The 20,041-nt window shown below is 43.2% G+C and overlaps 1 protein-coding gene across 6 annotated transcripts in view; it reads right to left on the bottom strand.

The window, feature by feature from the left end:
• Positions 1–20,041, bottom strand: part of slc25a26 (solute carrier family 25 member 26) — a 213,009-nt gene that overhangs the window by 171,583 nt on the left and 21,385 nt on the right. For all 6 annotated transcript variants that reach the window (XM_067998865.1, XM_067998869.1, XM_067998871.1 and 3 more), the window contains one exon: positions 16,335–16,444. In XM_067998865.1, coding sequence (XP_067854966.1) covers positions 16,335–16,444 — 110 coding nt within the window. The remainder of the gene's footprint in view (positions 1–16,334; positions 16,445–20,041) is intronic.

Here is a 20,041-nt window from a genome sequence, read left to right as displayed (position 1 = left end):
AGTCCTGGTATCATCCTTGTGCATCTTTTTTGCACCCTCTCCAATGCCTCTATATCCTTTCGAGAGTATGGAGACCAGAACTGTGCACAGTAATCTACGTGTAGTCGAACCAATGTCCTATACAAGTTTAACATAACTTCTCTGCTTTTCAATTCTATCCCTCTAGAAATGAACCCCAATACTTTGTTTGCTTTATGACTTTATTAACCTGTGTCGCTACTTTTAGTGATTTGTGTATCTGTACCCCGAAATTCCTTTGCTCCTCTACCCCATTTAGACGACTATCCAATCAGTATGTGGCCTCCTTATTCTTCCTACCAAAATTTACGACCTCACACTTATCTATATTGAAATTCATTTGCCAATTACACACCCATTCTGCAAGTTAATGTCTTGGTGCATTTTGATGTATTTTTCCTTTGTATTAACTACACGCTCCAATTTGGTGTTGTCTACAAATTTTGAAATTATACTTCCAATCCCAGAGTCCAAATAGTTGATGTAAATTGTGAACAACAATGGTCCCAGCACTGATTGTGGAGCACCACTTCCTACCTTTTGCCAGTCTGAGTAGCTACCCTTAACCCCAACTCTGCTTTCTGTTCTGCAGCAAGCTTGCTATCCATTCTGCTACCTGTCCCGACTCCACATGCTCTGATTTTGGTCATGCATCTACAATGCAGTATATTATTGAAGGCCTTTTAAAAATCCAAATGAATTACATCTACGACATTATCCTTGTCTACCTTTTGTTACTTCAAAGAATTCAGTTGGGTTGGTTAAGCATTAGTGCTATTATATTTTCAGTTTCTAGGTGTTTGTCAACTACATCGCTGAGTAGAGTCCATAATCTTTCCTACCACTGGTGTGAGAGAGCGAGAGAGAGAGCGAGAGAGCGAGAGAGCGAGAGAGCGAGAGAGCGAGAGAGCGAGAGAGCGAGAGAGCGAGAGAGCGAGAGAGCGAGAGAGCGAGAGAGCGAGAGCGCGAGAGAGCGAGAGCGCGAGAGAGCGAGAGCGCGAGAGCGCGAGAGAGCGAGAGCGCGAGAGAGCGAGAGCGCGAGAGAGCGCGAGAGAGCGAGAGAGCGCGAGAGAGCGAGAGAGCGCGAGAGAGCGAGAGCGAGAGAGCGAGAGAGAGAGCGAGAGAGCGAGTGAGTGAGAGAGATCTATCCCCCACAACTACAACTTTTCTATTGCTTGAGATCTAGATTATATTTAGCTTCATTTCAGATTGATGTGTGACTAATTAGCCTTGTTTTTTTGTTTAACTTCAGTATCCCCGTCACTCCCATTTATGTACACCAGATTTAATGTGATTCCAATCCCTTTAATGTTGCTATCCTCTATTTAGTTAATTTTAATCCCCTTAAATAATCTAAGTAATCAGATCTATTTACTGTTGTTCTTTGGTTTAAATTACTTATCGCCTCCTTTCCCCCTCTACACCCAGTTCCCACTCACCAAATTCCTATCGTTACCAATCCCAGTGCTTAAAGCTAGGAAAGGAATCAGAATGACAATTACTGAAATGGAATTGAAAGTTGGGCATGGAACACAAACGCAGACAACAACCAACAGGAATGTCTCTATACCAAAAGAAGCCTTTCATGTCACAGATCTTAAACTTGAGGCATGTAACAGACTTCCTTTGAGGAGAACTCAATGGGTCAGATTATGGATAATGAATTCCTCTTTTCCCCAGTCTGCAAACTCATACATTAACACTTCAAAATGGACAAAAACCTCGAAAATACAGCGAAAGTGAAGCCAATCTTCAATACATTTTACTCTATTTAAAGTCATATAAAACAGAGTACAGAAATTTTCTCTGTTTGATGCATGATAAAGTCCTTTCCATGCATTGATCACAAGAATTTGAATCAATTGGCAATTCCTGCATTGTCTGCCATGCGGCACATCACAGCAATCCACCCAAGTCCAACTGCACTGGAGAGCAGTGTATTAAGACAAAGTCATATTCACTTTTTGATTGTACCACAATACGTTTCTTCAGACCATTTCTGGAGCACTGACAGTGTACTAACGTCAACGCTCCACCGTAAGAACAGCTCTAACACATCAGTAGCACTTGACATGGAAGTGCCTGATACCAGATATGAGGAACCCAGTTTTCACCATCCGTCTGCAAGTTCATTGACTTGGATCCATAATATTCCTGCCTGGGTCCAAATGAATAATCCTCCCTTTCTTTCCCCTTCATCTGGCTTTGGCAGAAACTGGCCCTTTACACTTTGGTTTAGATACTCCGGAGAAATGTACAATTCATAAATTTAGAACTAATAGCCGTGTACCCCCTTTTCCAACAGGAATTCAGTCTTTTTTAAAAAAAAACGTTTTCTGTTCTACCAACCCTACCTGTAATCTGTTCCATGATTCTACTGCCCTCTTACTGATGAGAGTTGCAAATAGTGGCAATTGTAATGCTTAATGCACCACAATGGTCAGGGACAGGTTCTGAATCTCAGCTATGCTCAAAGTGAGAGGGACAATTAAAAGTCCAAGCATGAAACAAAGTCAGTCAGTCACTGTTTGCTCTTATGCACCTCCTAATTTACATATGCTGCATTAGACATTTGACAAACAAAAACTTAATTTTTGCTGCACTCTCAACCTTATGAGCACTGACTGTTCCTAGAGGCATGATCGGTTTATTGTATTATTTGGTCCATTTGACTGGATAGTTCCTTTTACTGTGTACTTTTTGCAAATAGATTGGCTTCTTGACAAAGAAGACCATTAACATTTTTTTCTTAACCATCACTGAACGTAAAGTTGCTTGGTTATCATCAACAATGCCAGTAATTGTTTCATAAAACAGTTACCAACATAGATTCAATTTATTCCTCGAAAGCCAGCAGCTGGATCACAGAATATTCTGGTGACATTTTGTGTTTGTTTTTATTAAGTACTGTAAACCATACACCTTATAGGTCCAGTAATGATGTGTGCAGCTTTGTTGCAGATTAAAGATATTGATAGGAGTGCTTGATTTGGAAAGTGTCACAATACTTCAGATTCTATGATGGATCCAGCAATAAGACGCCTGCATAAACATCCCACCTATTTAGAAGGGACGGTGACATACTTATGCAAAATCCTGCTTTTGTCAAATATGTAGTGCTGAAATATACTAAATTGCATGCAGTCACCATAATATTTTAAGGAATGAGAACTATACATTAAGAAAATTACTGGTAACTTACCACAATTAAAAGGAAACTGCTCAGTGTTAACATTACATTTGTTTTGTTTTAGTTCTTAATCTCTCATTCCATGCAGGACAAAAATACAGCAATGTGGTTCTGTTTAAAGTGAAAAGCAGTCAACAATTCAGTTCCACACGGTCACAAAAAAAAAGTTTGCTTGCATGAAAAGCCAATTGAACTGTGCTAATTGATTGTTTCGACCAAGATAAAATAATTGCTGAAAATACAGTACATCAAAATAATCCTATTTACCTTTTGAGAATTTTTGGTGCTGGATGTTACATGACCTTACTATAGTATGATCTTCCTCACAAAAAGCACAATCAATAAGGAAGAATACTAAGGGATACTGTTGCTTTGAGACAACATCCTCAAGGTGAGGTTCACTGCATGAAAAGACTACCTGAAAACTGTACCTTAAAGCATTCAGCAATCCTCATCACCAGTTTCAGAGCTCACAAATGGTAAAAACATGCACAATAGAAATAACGTTTTGGCTGCAAGGTCATCTTCAGGCAGGATATGTTGGTAAAAGTCATCTTTCCTACTGGCCCCATCCAAAGAATTGCTAATGGTCATAATTTCTTTTAATTTTTTCACCAAACTTAAAAATGTAACAATCATAATACTGAAAGTGGATATTCTCTTCTCTGACTCCAGTGTTTCACATTCCACAGTCCAACAAAATGACATTATACATTCCAAACTGACTACACTTAATGTACAAACTTTAGATCAGATGAGCTCTTCCAGTAGATAACGTATGTTTTAATATTCCATATGCATGTCAACATTTTATGTGGAGATGCCGGTGATGGACTGGGGTTGACAATTGTAAACAATTTTACAACACCAAGTTATAGTCCAGCAATTTTATTTTAACATCGTTCACCTGACGAAGGAGGAGGCCTCCGAAAGCTTGTGAATTTAAAATAAAATTGCTGGACTATAACTTGGTGTTGTAAAATTGTTTACATTTTATACAGGTGTGCATGGATTTTAAATCACTTTCCTTGGGACTGCCCATGTCAGCATCATTAACTGCTTCAGCACAAAAATCTCAGGATCTGACAGGAGGATAAAGGATACTTAACACAACTGGATGAATAAAAACGGACAGACCACTAGGCACCGGACACGACAAAAGCAAACCAAGCCCAGTCGACCCTGCAAAGTCCTCCTCACTCACATCTGGGGACTTGTGCCAAAATTGGGAGAGCTGTCCCACAGATGAGTCAAGCAACAGCCTGACATAGCCATACTCACAGAATCATACCTGTCAGCCAACGTCCCAGACTCTTCCATCACCATCCCTGGGTATGTCCTGTCCCACCGGCAGGACAGACCCACCAGAGGTGGCGGTACAGGGATATACAGTCAGGAGGGAGTGGCCCTGGGAGTCCTCAACATTGACTCTGGACCCCATGGAATCAGGTCAAACATGGGAAAGGAAACCTCCTGCTGATTACCACTTACCGCCCTCTCAGCTGATGAATCAGCCCTCCTCCATGTTGAACACCACTTGGAGGAAACACTGAAGGTAGCAAGGGCACAGAATGTACTCTGGGTGGGGGACTTCAATGTCCATCACCAAGAGTGGCTCGGTAGCACCACTACTGACCGAGCTGGCCAAGTCCTGAAGGACACAGCTGCCAGACTGGGCCTGTGGCAGATGGTGAGCGAACCAACGCGAGAGAAAAACCTACTTGACCTCGTCCTCACCAATCTACCCATCGCAGATGCATCTGTCCATGACAGTATTGGTAGGAGTGACCACCGCACAGTCCTCGTGGAGATGAAGTCCCGTCTTCGCACTGAGGACACCATCCAACGTGTTGTGTGGCACTATCACCGTGCTAAATGGGACAGATTCAGAACAGATCTCGGAGCTCAAAACTGGGCATCCATGAGGCGCTGTGGGCCATCAGCAGCAGAATTGTATTCCAGCACAATCTGTAACCTCATGGCCCGGCATATTGCTCACTCTACCATTACCAACAAGCCAGGGGATCAACCCTGGTTAAACGAGGAGTGTAGAAGAGCATGCCAGGAGCAGCACCAGACATACTTAAAAATGAGGTGCCAACCTGGTGAAGCTACAACTCAGGACTACATGCAAGCTAAACAGCGGAAGCAACATGCTAGAGACAGAGCTGAGCGATTCCACAAGCAACGGATCAGATCAAAGCTCTGCAGTCCTGCTACATTCAGTCGTGAATGGTGGTGGACAATTAAACAACTAACGGGAGGAGGAGGCCCTGTAAACATCCCCATCCTCAATGGTGGCAGAGTCGAGCACGTGAGTGCAAAAGACAAGGCTGAAGTTTTTGCAACCATCTTCAGCCAGAAGTGCCGAGTGGATGATCCATCTCGGCCTCCTCCCGATATCCCCACCATCACAAAGGCCAGTCTTCAGCCAATTCGATTCACTCCACGTGATATCAAGAAACAGCTGAATGCACTGGATACGACAAAGGCTATGGGCCCCAACGGCATCCCGGCTGTAGTACTTAAGACTTGTGCTCCAGGACCAGCCGCACCTCGAGCCAAACTGTTCCAGTACAGATACAACACTGGCATCTACCCGAAAATTGCCCAGGTATGTCTTGTCCACAAAAAGCAGGACAAATCCAATCCGGCCAATTACCGCCCCATCAGCTTACTCTCAATCATCAGCAAAGTGATAGCACTGTCGACGACACCTTCCATCAAGCGGCACTTACTCACCAATAACCTGCTCAGCGCTGCTCAGTTTGGGTTCCACCAGGACCACTCGGCTCCAGACCTTACTACAGCCTTGTACCAAACATGGACAAAAGAGCTGAATTCCCGAGGTGAGGTAAGAGTGACTGCCCTTGACATCAAGGCAGCATTTGACCGAGTGTGGCACCAAGGAGTCCTCGTAAAATTGAAGTCAATGGCAATCAGGGGGAAAATTCTCCTGTGGCTGGAGTCATACCTAGCACAAAGGAAGATGGTAGTCGTTGTTGGAGGCCAATCATCTCAGCCCAATGACATTGCTGCAGGAATTCCTCAGGGCAGTGTCCTAGGCCCAACCATCTTCAGCTGCTTCATCAATGACCTTCCCTCCATCGATTGCACAGTGTTCAGTTGCATTCGCAACCCCTCAGATAATGAAGCAGTCCGTGCCCGCATGCAGCAAGACCTGGACAACATCCAGGCTTGGGCTGATAAGTGGCAAGTAACATTCGCACCAGACAAGTGCCAGGCAATGACCATCTCCAACAAGAGAGTGTCAAACCACCTCTCCTTGACATTCAACAGCATTACCATCGCCGAATCCCCCACCATCAACATCCTGGGGGTCACCATTGACCAGAAACTTAACTGGACCAGCCACATAAATACTGTGGCTATAAGAGCAGGTCAGAGGCTGGGTATTCTGCAGCAAGTGACTCACCTCCTGACTCCCCAAAGCCTTTCCACCATCTACAAGGCACAAGTCAGGAGTGTGATGGAATACTCTCCACTTGCTTGGATGAGTGCAGCTCCAACAACACACAAGAAACTTGACACCATCCAGGACAAAGCACCCCATCCACCACCCTAAACATTCACTCCTTCACCACCAGCGCACTGTGGCTGCAGTGTGTACCATCCACAGGATGCACTGCAGCAACTCGCCAAGGTTTCTTCGACAGCACCTCCCAGACCCGCAACCTCTACCACCTAGAAGGACAAGGGCAGCAGACACATGGGAACAACACCACCTGCACGTTCCCCTCCAAGTCACACACCATCCCGACTTGGAAAAATATCGCCGTTCCTTCATCATCGCTGGGTCAAAATCCTGGAACTCCCTTCCTAACAGCACTGTGGGAGAACCTTCACCACATGGACTGCAGCGGTTCAAGGCGACGGCTCACCACCACTTCTCAAGGGCAATTAGGGATGGGCAACAAATGCTGGCTTTGCCAGCGACGCCCACATCCCATGAACGAATTAAAAAAAACTAACTCAGAGCATATCACATTACGGCTGCTTAATCACAAACTATTTCACATGTGCAGATCACCGTGCTAAAAAGTTATAAATACTCATAACTTAAAACTTTTTTTTTTAAATTGGAGTTAACAATTATCAATTAATAAATTTAAATTTACTTACAAGGAATACATGGTACAGTGTTCCACCGGCTGCCCCAGCACCAAATGATACTCAAGCTCTAGTCCTCAAAACCCAGTCCTGTTTGTATTTATACATGGCGAATGTGTTTGTTTGTCCTGTTTCCTCTGCCCCAAGTGCTCGCTTATAAATATGTGCTAAATATAACATTCGGCTTGTCTATGCTGTCTGCCGGCATTACAAGAGTAGCTGGTTGGTGGGGTAATGAAAGCTGCCTGTGGAACCATTCTCCCAGAGAGAAAACAGCATGGGGGAGGAACATTTCATCTTCAAAGTGGAACAGAAGTTTTCAAGAGTATAAAATAGTAACTACAAACGGTATTTTGTTAAGTGGATCAATTGATTGTATTTGTCCTGGCTGAATGAAAAAAGCAAAAATTGCCATCAGATCCATGGATGAAAGAGCTGATTGAGAAGACAAAGTGCTCTGTCACTCTTCAACAGATAAACACTCCATCTCCTCAATCAGTTCCCAATGTGAAGTGATGCTTTCTCACATTCAAGCAGATTGGAAACAATCAATAAATAAAAGACAACCTGTGTCTTATTGGAAAACCTTGTATTTTGAAAACCAACCAGATTTTCAGTTTTAGGAGCTCATTAAAATTATAAAACGATAGGAGTACCAAGCTTTAAAAAAGGTAAAATCCAATTATTTATTTATGCCTTCCACATAAAAACAAAATCTTCTGAGTTATAGGTGGAGTTAAAGTCACATTAACCCATCAGTAAGCTGCATAATTACAATATCAAGCATCATAACTGGCAATTAGGCTCTTTTTTGCATGTGCATACCTTTGACAATTGTTATTAGGCTCTGAAAAATAGCACCTTAAGATTTTCAGCACTATAAAGACACAGAACAAGTATCTTGTATGTAACATGTATGTTTTAGTGCTACAGGTAGCACTTGGAATTATTGCTGCAGTGGGGATTATGAAAGCAGGTATCAAACAAGATGTAAAAAAACACAAAATGCACCACAGGTCAGTCAGTATCAGTAAATAGAAAGGACAGGTTATGGTGTTTTGGGTGTGTAGCCTTCATTACTCTGATATAGGATACATACCCAAAACATCATGCCCTGTCTTTTGTCTTTACAGATACTGACTGATGTGTTGTGCATTTCCAGTTTTTGTTTCAGATTTGCAGTTTTCCTTCGCAAGAAACAATATATTCTGCTCAACATAACATGTACAATTTCAATTCAATTAAAAAAGTAGAAACTTCCCGAAGACATGATAGGACACAACATATTCACCACAGTTACTTCTGAATTTAATCTATCCAGCAGAGACATGGCACTAGTAGATCTTTAGCAAGCACCTCTGTGCAGCAGCATAAGGTTCAGAATACGAAGTACTTCACAAGAGGTCATGCTAAACATTTTTGTGAAAATTAAATTTCACTCTTAGCACCAAAAGGACTGGTCATGAGGAAGGGAGAGACAACCTTAGTAAAAAGAACAGTTATCAATGATTTAATGGCTTTAACTTTTACATTCAGTGCACATTTTTGCTTTAAAAAGCAACTACTATATACGGACAGTGTCCCTTGAAATTCAAGTCCACAGCTACACAATATTTTACGTAATCACTGCTTCAATGTACAATTCACTACCTTCCAAAAAACATGCCAACAGATAGGAGAAAATACTTGAGAGTTAGTCTTAAAATAATCAACAATCCCCATTTATATAGCTAGATGGCTGAAGGCACAGCTGCCATTGGTGGGGCGAAGGCAATTTGGTTTTGGGGGGGGGGGGGGGGGCGGGGGGAGAAAAGGAGATGAGTGAGAAGGACAGCCAAGTGGTAGCTTCCAGCTTGGCAGTCAGATCATTGTGGAAACTGCTCAAATAGTGAAGCACTGTGCTAAATATCAGCCCAATCCTCTTCTATGCTTACTAAAATAGGGAAAGGGTTAACTGCAGACTTTCTTATTGTTCACATTTGTATGTTAAATTTGTTACACTGCAATACTTCCAAATTTCCATTCTCTACTGCCAGAATATGGCACTCAACAAATGTAAATTTTTTGAGTAGTTTTTCAACTTAGTAAGGAATAGATTATTCCTGATAATGTCACCTTTGTTTATACCCCTGCAAAATTATCTAAGCATTACTGTACAATAAAGGGAAAAACAATGGAATCAGGCAGCCATTGTCATTTGTTATAAATGTAATGTATTTTGTTTCAAGTAGCTTTTGGCATCTCAAAATTTGTGGATGAGTTGACATGCCAAGTTAAATGCCTGCCAATTGCTTTGCCTTGTCATGTCACACTGTATTTTCTAGTATGTCCTCAGGGAGAAAAGGTTTATAAATGCAAGTAAGCGATTCACTTCAACTTGACAAATGAGCTCTCCAGGAATACATACGCTGAATACAAATGAAGTTAAACCAGAATAATATCTACAAAAACACAGTACTTAAGAAATACAGCAGCGTATAACAAACCTTTTGAGGCCCATACACTTTTGCATCAAAATAAACTCAAAGTTAGAGGTTTTTAAAATATAGATTGAATATGTGCAAATAAAATGTTCAGTGATTTTACAGAACAAATTTTCCCCCAAATTGTGATATTGAGAAGGCCAAAAACTTTATTATATGCAGTGATACACTATATAGTCATATGCACTACAGAAGCAGTATTTACATTTGGCTGTGGCTAGTATTTTTATGCACTGCGAGTGTAATAGAATCATAGAATGATAACAGCACAGGAGGCAGCCATTCGACCCATCATGCCTGCTCTTTGAAAGACCTATCCAGTTAGTCCCACTCCCCTGTTCTTTCCCCATAGCCCTGTAATTTTTTTCCCTTCAAGCACTTATCCAATTCCCTTTTCAAAGTTATTAGTGAATCTGCTTCCATCACACTTTCAAGCAGCGCATTCCAGATGATAACTTGCAGCATAAAAAAAATTCTCCTCATCTCATCCACAGTTCTTCTGCCAATTAACTAATATCTGTGTCTCTTTGTTACTGGCCCTTCTGCCACAGGAAACAGTTTCTTTACTCTATCAAAACCCTTCAAGATTTTGAACACCTCCATCAAATCTCCCCTTAACCTTCTCTGCTCGAAGAAGAAAAACCCCAGCTTCTCAAGTCTCTCCACGCATCCTTGGTACCATTCGAGTAAATCTCCTCAGCACCCTAAGGCCTTGACATGCTTCCTAAAGTGTGGTGCCCAGAACTGGACACACTGCTCCAGCTACAGCCTAACCAGTGATTCATGCAGGAACACTAGGAACAAAAGGCCAGAATCAATCTGGGTGTATTAATATTCAATCAGAAATGGTTGATCGTGTTCATACATTTGAAGTACATATTAAAATGAATGCAAGAAATGCCCTGAGCACAGATGTGGAGATGCCGGTGATGGACTGGGGTTGACAATTGTAAACAATTTTACAACACCAAGTTATAGTCCAACAATTTTATTTGAAAATCACAAGCTTTCGGAGGCTTCCTCCTTCCTCAGGTGAATGTCAAGAAATCCTCGAACCTTTCGCATTTATAAATCACAGAACAATACCTGGTGATTACAGATAGTCTTTCCAACTGCCCGTTGCCAAGGCAATCAAAGTGTTCAGACAGAGAGGTGTTACCTACAGGGCCACCGAATATACAAACAACCAAAAAAAAAAGGCAGAAGCATAGAAACATCCGGAAGGAAGAGAAAGACAGCAAATGACCCGTTATATTAAAAACAGATAACTTTTGTTCGCTGGTGGGGTTACGTGTAGCGTGACATGAACCCAAGATCCCGGTTGAGGCTGTCCTCATGGGTGCGGAACTTGGCTATCAATTTCTGCTCGATGATTTTGCGTTGTCGTGTCTCTCGAAGGCCGCCTTGGAGTACGCTTACCCGAAGGTCGGTGGCTGAATGTCCTTGACTGCTGAAGTGTTCCCCGACTGGGAGGGAACCCTCCTGTCTGGCGATTGTCGCGCGGTGTCTGTTCATCCGTTGTCACAGCGTCTGCATGGTCTCGCCAATGTACCATGCTCTGGGGCATCCTTTCCTGCAACGTATGAGGTAGACAACGTTGGCCGAGTCACAGGAGTATGAACCATGCACCTGGTGGGTGGTGTCCTCTCGTGTGATGGTGGTATCTGTGTCGATGATCTGGCATGTCTTGCAGAGGTTACCGTGGCAGGGTTGTGTGGTGTCGTGGACGCTGTTCTCCTGAAAGCTGGGTAATTTGCTGTGAACGATGGTCTGTTTGAGGTTGGGTAGTGGAGGTGTGGGGATGGCCATAGCGAGGTGTTCATCGTCATCGATGACATGTTGAAGGCTGCGGAGAACATGGCATAGTTTCTCCGCTCCGGGGAAGTACTGGACGACGAAGGGTACTCTGTTGGTTGCGTCCAGTGTTAGTCTTCTGAGGAGGTCTATGCGATTTTTCACTGTGGCCCGTCGAAACAGGCGATCGATGAGTCGAGTGTCATATCCCGTTCTTACTAGGGCGTCTTTCAGCATCTGTAGGTGTCCATCGCGTTCCTCCTCGTCTGAGCAGACCCTGTGTATTCGTAGGGCCTGTCCATAGGTGATGGCCTCTTTGACGTGGTTAGGGTGGAAGCTGGAAAAGTGGAGCATCGTGAGGTTGTCCGTGGGCTTGCGGTAGAGTGAGGTGCTGAGGTGCCCGTCTTTGATGGAGATTCGTGTGTCCAAGAAAGAAACTGATTCTGAGGAGTAGTCCATGGTGAGCTGGATGGTGGGATGGAACTTGATGTTATCGTGTAGTCTCTTTAGTGATTCTTCGCCGTGGGTCCATAGAAAGAAAATGTCGTCGATGGCTGTTGTTGGTGTTGAGTATTGATGCTGTCGCAGCGATGCCGTCATCGTGGGGGATACTGGTGTAGAGTGCCGAGACGTCCATCGTGGTGAGAAGTGTTCCTGGTTCAACTGATCCGTGGGTACTGAGTTTTTGTAGGAAGTCTGTAGTGTCGCGACAGAAGCTGGGGGTTCCCTGTACGACGGGTTTCAGGATGCCCTCGATGTATCCAGAGAGGTTCTCACGAACCCACTCAAGTCCACATACAACTCGGATTACGCTGAGAGACTCTGCCGTCGTACCTCTCGCACAATCCGCAGCCATCTCGTACACCAACTCTACAGCAGACGCCGCAACCTCGAAACTAAGATAGAGTCCATACTCTCAACCTGTACTCAGGACACAGCAGACCAGCTACGAGATACCGCCAAATAGACGAGGCAACGGAACTACGCTGCCTACATGAAAACCAAGAGCAGGAAGCTTGAGAAACTCGGCATCACCACCAGCATCGATCAAGCCTCCCCCGGTACCACGGTTGCAACCACAGGGAAGTCTATCGTCAATTTGTCCGACCACACCCTTCAACCAGACGAAATCGAAGTTCTCAGCCGAGGGCTTAATTTCTGCCCCACTACCAAAATGGACCCCATTAGTCTCACGGCGGACACAGAGGAATTCATCAGGAGAATGAGGCTCCGGGAATTCTTCCACAAACCCCAAGATTTCAGCAGCGAACCCAATGAGACAATCAACGATCCGGAACAGCAGACAGAGGGATCCGCGGTACAGCAACCGAAGAGGAAAGAGTCAAACTGGACTCCTCCGGAGGGTCGCTGCCCTCAGCTGGACATGTATGCTCAAGCTGTCAGGAAATGAGTCAATGCCAGATTCATCAGCCGCATTCAGAAGACAGTCCAGAATGTCACCCGAGCACAACGCAACACCATCAACGCTCTCAAGACCAACCGTAACATAGTCATCAAACCAGCAGACAAAGGAGGAGCCAATGTCATACAGAACAAAACGGACTATTGCAAAGAAGCATACCTACTACTGAACAACCAGGAACACTACAGACGGTTACCCGCAGATCCGACTAAAGAACACACCCACCAGCTCAACAAATTGATCAAGACCTTCGATCCAGACCTTCAAAGCATCCTACGTGCTCTCATCCCACGTTCTCCCCGCGTGGGAGACGTCTACTGCCTCCCAAAGATACACAAAGCCAACACACCCGGACGTCCTATCAGGCAACGGAACCCTGTGCGAGAACCTCTCTGGATACATCGAGGGCATCCTGAAACCCGTCGTACAGGGAACCCCCAGCTTCTGTCGCGACACTACAGACTTCCTACAAAAACTCAGTACCCAGGGACCAGTTGAACCAGGAACACTTCTCATCACGATGGACGTCTCGGCACTCTACACCAGTATCCCCCACGATGACGGCATCGCTGCGACAGCATCAATACTCAACACCAACAGCCAATCTCCAGACGCCATCCTACAACTCATCCGCTTCATCCTGGATCACAATGTCTTCACCTTAGATAACCAGTTCTTCACCCAAACACACGGAACAGCCATGGGGACCAAATTCGCACCCCAATACGCCAACATTTTCATGCACAAGTTCGAGCAGGACTTCTTCACTGCACAGGACCTCCAACCAACGCTATACACCAGGTACATAGACGACATTTTCTTTCTATGGACCCACGGCGAAGAATCACTAAAGAGACTGCACGATAACATTAACAAGTTCCAGCCCACCATCAAGCTCACCATGGACTACTCCTCAGAATCAGTTTCTTTCTTGGACACACGAATCTCCATCAAAGACGGGCACCTCAGCACCTCACTCGACCGCAAGCCCACGATGCTCCACTTTTCCAGCTTCCACCCTAACCACGTCAAAGAGGCCATCCCGTATGGACAGGCCCTGCGAATACACGGTCTGCTCAGACGAGGAGGAACTCGATGGACACCTACAGATGCTGAAAGACGCCCTAGTAAGAACGGGATATGACACTCGACTCATCGATCGACAGTTCCGACGGGCCACAGCGAAAAATCGCATGGACCTCCTCAGAAGACTAACACTGGACGCAACCAACAGAGTACCCTTCGTCATCCAGTACTTCCCCGGAGCGGAGAAACTACGCCATGTTCTCCGCAGCCTTCAACATATCATCAATGACGACGAACACCTCGCTATGGCCATCCCCACACCTCCACTACTCGCCTTTAAACAGCCACCCAACCTCAAACAGACTATCGTTCGCAGCAAATTACCCAGCTTTCAGGAGAACAGCGTCCACGACACCACACAACCCTGCCACGGTAACCTCTGCAAGACATGCCAGATCATCGACACAGATACCACCATCACACGAGAGGACACCACCCACCAGGTGCATGGTTCATACTCCTGTGACTCGGCCAACGTTGTCTACCTCATACGTTGCAGGAAAGGATGCCCCAGAGCATGGTACATTGGCGAGACCATGCAGACGCTGCGACAACGGATGAACGGACACCGCGCGACAATCGCCAGACAGGAGGGTTCCCTCCCAGTCGGGGAACACTTCAGCAGTCAAGGACATTCAGCCACCGACCTTCGGGTAAGCGTACTCCAAGGCGGCCTTCGAGAGACACGACAACGCAAAATCGTCGAGCAGAAATTGATAGCCAAGTTCCGCACCCATGAGGACGGCCTCAACCGGGATCTTGGGTTCATGTCACGCTACACGTAACCCCACCAGCAAACAAAAGTTATCTGTTTTTAATATAACGGGTCATTTGCTGTCTTTCTCTTCCTTCCGGATGTTTCTGCCTTTTTTTTTGGTTGTTTGTATATTCGGTGGCCCTGCAGGTAACACCTCTCTGTCTGAACACTGATTGCCTTGGCAACGGGCAGTTGGAAAGACTATCTGTAATCACCAGGTATTGTTCTGTGATTTATAAATGCGAAAGGTTCGAGGATTTCTTGACATTCACCTGAGGAAGGAGGAAGCCTCCGAAAGCTTGTGATTTTCAAATAAAATTGTTGGACTATAACTTGGTGTTGTAAAATTGTTTACAACTGAGCAGAGTCCAACATTAAAAAGAAAAAATTTCAACAGGAGGAGAGCAACAAACTTAAAATACCATCATTCTGTTTTAATGTATTTTACAATCTCAGTTATAACATTAAATACAGATGGGTAAAGGTTATATAATCAATGCTACTCATTTATGGATTTCATGATAAAATGGATCAAGTTAAATAATTCAATCCATAAAACACCAGCAAAAATCCCAGAATACCACAAAGAATTTGACTTATTCAGTCACCATAAATCAATGATCCTGATATATTGTGCATTATACCCTATTAAAGAGTGTACTTTCCAGCTAACCATGAGCAATGCCACAAGAAATCCAGTTTATTTTAAAATATAGTACAACACATGCCACACATCATACTTCATTACAAATGCAGAACCATCTTTTAAAAAGGTGAGCGAAAAGTTTATTAATTCTGCGTGCTCTGGCCTGGATCAAAAAGTGATAACACTTCACATTTAACCAAGTAGCTAACATGCCAGAGATACAATATGGCACTAGCCTTTCTTCAAATAATTGATAAACATTTGAGGAGAAAGTGCTAGAAACTGAAGAAAAATACCATCAATACAGTTGACTTAAATGTACTATGCATTCTGGGAAATTCGGAACCCTGCACACACTAAATTCAACGCATAGCATCACAGCTCTAGGAAAAAATGTCAAGCTTAGAGACGGAGGCCTTCAGGTAAAAACTAATAAAAGCATGAAAGAGGCATATTCAATGGATGCATTTAATCCTATTATTGTGAATTGTGTACATTATTGAATTTTTATTTTGTATAAAAATTATTTTGGACATGAGGAATTTCAGCTACTGAGGAAAAAATTGCAAGTCAAAAATGTTCAGGAAACATTTTGAGTGATTTGTTGGACAGAGATAATAGTGCCATTAGGGATCAGTTTGTGCAATTAGATAGTGACAATTATGTATTTGGAAAAGTTGGTGCAAAAGTGTGACAAAAAGACCAACAGGAAATGTGTGAAGATCCAAAAATTCAAAGACATTAGGTTTGTGTGTGATTATTTTAACATTTGAACTTTCAGATGCAGCATAACATTCAGCACTCACCATCTCCCCAAGAGAAGCAGCAATCATGTGTACAAATGGAGCCTTATTTGTAGACACACGAGGTCCCAGCACAGATTTTGTACACTCATAGGTAACGAAGAAAAGAGCAGCTGAAATTAAATCATACACAAAACAAAAGATTTCAGTCAGCTGAAAAATAGCTATCAAATTGTTCTAAAAAGAAATATGCAATACAGTGATAGAACAACTGGTCACTCACTCCAGTTAAATTTGGAACATTTATTCATCAAGTGTCCAACTCATTTAAACTTAACAGGTATGTTGAAAGGTTATATCCTTACTTGTCTACATGGACATCTGTCCTCTTGAGGGCATAAGACTAATTTTCTTTTAAGGATATAGCCCAAAGTCCCACTCAGTATTAGCTATTGACATGTTCATTTTAGTCTAGCCACTACAGGCATTTTGGATGCAGCACCTTTACATTATCACATACAAGGACAGCAAAACAAATATCCCAGTTAGTGAAGCACTATGGTGACCAGCACTATTTTCTCATTTCTTCTCAGGGTGGAGGCAATGCTGGCAAGGCTACATTTGGTGTCCATCTCTAGTTGTCCCAAGAAAGTGGTGGTGGCCTTTTCCTTGAATCACTGCATTCTTTGTGATGATGGTGTTGGGTAGGAAATTCCAAGATACTGACCTAGTAACAATGAAGGAATGGTGATATACATCCAAGTCAGGATAGTGTATGACATTGTTTATCTTTCTGTTCAATCTTTTACTTTCGTCTGGGTATGCCTGAAATAAACATTGAATGTGGGGTTGTGCCCTTGACAAATTAGAATGAGGAGCATCAAGAGAAAGCAAAACCATTGGCTTTCGATTGTCAACTTTTGTAAGTGGCAGTGTTTTCAGAACAAAAGTACCTCTGATCAATCACCGGTTACATTTCCCTGATCGAGCATTCCCATCTGGTAGTGTCTTGATCAATTTATAAATTTCTCTTTAGCACCATCAAAATGCACAGGCACCAAACTCATCAGAAGGAAATGCTTAACTTGTGAAGAAATATCAACTGAAAGCTCAATTTGGAAATACATAGGAATATAGGAACAGGAGTAGGCCATTCAGCCCCTTGTGCCTGCTCTGCCATTTGATAAGATCATGGCTGATCTGTGATCAAGCTCCATATATCTGCCTTTGGCCCATATCCCTTAATACCTTTGGTTGCCAAAAAGCTATCTATCTCAGATTCAAATTTAGCAATTGAGCTAGTATCAATTGCCGTTTGCGGAAGAGAGTTGCAAACTTCTACAACCCTCGGTGTGTAGAAATGTTTTCTAATCTCGCTCCTGAAAGATCTGGCTCTAATTTTTAGAATGTGCCCCCTACTCCTAGAATCCCCAACCAGCGGAAATAGTTTCTCTCTATCCACCCTATCTGTTCCCCTTAATATCTTATAAACTTCGATCAGATCACCCCTTAACCTACTAAACTCGAGAGAATACAACCCCAATTTGTGTAATCGCTCCTCGTAACTTAACCCTTGAAGTCCGGATATCATTCTAGTAAACCTACGCTGCACTCCCTCCAAGGCCAATATGTCCTTCCGAAGGTGCGGTGCCCAGAACTGCTCACAGTACTCCAGGTGCGGTCTAACCAGGGTTTTCTATAGCTGCAGCATAACTTCTGCCCCCTTGTACTCTAGTCCTTCAGATATAAAGGCCAGCATTCCATTAGCCTTCTTGATTATTTTCTGCACCTGTTCATGACACTTCAATGATCTATGTACCTGAACCCCGAAGTCCCTTTGGATATCCACAGTTTTCAACTTTTTACCATTTAGAAAGTACCCTGTTCTATCCTTTTTTGATCCAAAGTGGATGACCTCACATTTGTCTACATTGAATTCCATTTGCCACAGTTTTGCCCATTCACCTAATCTATCAATATCCCTTTGTAATGTTATATTTTCATCTACACTGCTTACAATGCCACCAATCTTTGTCTCATCGGCAAACTTAGATATGAGACTTTCTATGCCTTCATCTAAGTCGTAAATAAATATTGTGAATAATTGAGGCCCCAAGACAGATCCCTGCGGGACTCCACTAGTCACATCCAGCCAATGTGAATACTTACCCATTATCCCCACTCTGTCGCCTTTCGCTCAGCCAATTTCCTAACCAAGTCTGTACTTTTCCCTCGATTCCATGGGCTTTTAACTTAGCTAACGGTCTCTTATGTGAGACCTTATCAAATGCCTTCTGGAAGTCCATATAAATAACATCCATTGACATTCCCCTGTCCACTACTTTAGTCACCTCTTCAAAAAATTCAATCAGGTTTGTCAGGCACGACCTACCTTTCACAAATCCATGCTGACTCTTCCTGCTGAACTGAAAATTCAGTCACCCTATCCTTAATTATAGACTCCAGCATTTTCCCCACAACAGATGTTAGGCTAACTGGTCTATAATTCCCCGGTTTCCCTCTCTCTCCTTTCTTAAAAAGTGGAGTGACATGTGCAATTTTCCAATCTAGAGGGACAGTTCCTGAATCTGGAGAACTTTGAAAGATTATACTTAGGGCATCTGCAATCTGCTCACCAACTTCCTTTAAAACCCTGGGATGGAAACCATCTGGTCCTGGGGATTTGTCACTCTTGAGTGTTATTATTTTCTTCATTACTGTTGCTTTACTTATGTTAATTTTATCGAGTCCCTGTCCCTGATTCAATATTAGTTTTCTTGGGATTTCCAGCATGCTATCCTCTTTTTCTACTGTAAATACTGACGCAAAGTAATTATTCAACATGTCCGCCATTTCCCCATTGTCAATGACAATATCCCCACTTTCAGTTTTTCAGGGGCCAACACTGCTCCTGACCACCCTTTTTTTCCCTAATATAACTATCAAAGTTCTTCGTATTGGTTTTGATATACCTTGCAAGTTTCTTTTCATAGTCTCTTTTTGTAGCTCTTACTATCTGTTTTGTGACCCTTTGTATCTTTCCCATTCGCTCGGATCTGCGCTATTTTTTGCCTTTTTGTATGCCCTTTCCTTACGTCTTATACTGTCCCTTACCTCTTTAGTTGTCCATGGCTGTTTTTTTTGGCAAGTAGAATTCTTGCCCCTCAGGGGTATAAACCAGTTCTGTATCTCATTACACATTTCTTTAAACATTTCCCACTGATCATCAATCGTTTTACCCATTAACAGATTTGCCCAGTTTACTGTGGACAGTCTCTGTCTCATCCCATTGAAGTCTAGATTCTAAGCAGCTGATTCACTTTTTTCCCTTTCAAACACTACATTGAACTCAATCATGTTATGATCGCTGTTGGATAGATGTTCACGCACAGTTAAGCTGTTAACTAAATCTGGTTCATTACTCATTACTAAATCTAGTATGGCTTGCCCCCTTGTTGCCTCTTGGACATATTGCTGTAGAAAACTATCCCGGACACACTCAAGAAATTCGCTACCTTTCTGACAGTTGCGAGTCTGCTTTTCCCAATCTATGTGAAGGTTAAAGTCCCCTATGCCTTTCTTACACACTTGTCTAATCTCTGCATTTATACAATCTAGCACTTCAGAGCTGCTGCCAGGGGTCCTATACACAACTCCCACTATAGTCTTAGATCCTTTCCTATTTCTCAATTCAACCCATAAGGTCTCTGTTGGCTGCTTACCTCTTGTTATATCCCCTTTATCATTGAAGTGATTTCATCTCTAATCAT

The sequence above is a fragment of the Heptranchias perlo genome, chromosome 17 (assembly GCF_035084215.1).
Source record: "Heptranchias perlo isolate sHepPer1 chromosome 17, sHepPer1.hap1, whole genome shotgun sequence".
Classification (NCBI taxonomy): Eukaryota; Metazoa; Chordata; class Chondrichthyes; order Hexanchiformes; family Hexanchidae; genus Heptranchias; species Heptranchias perlo.
The sequence above is the reverse complement of the archived record's forward strand: the minus strand, read 5'-3'. Positions and strand labels throughout refer to the sequence as shown.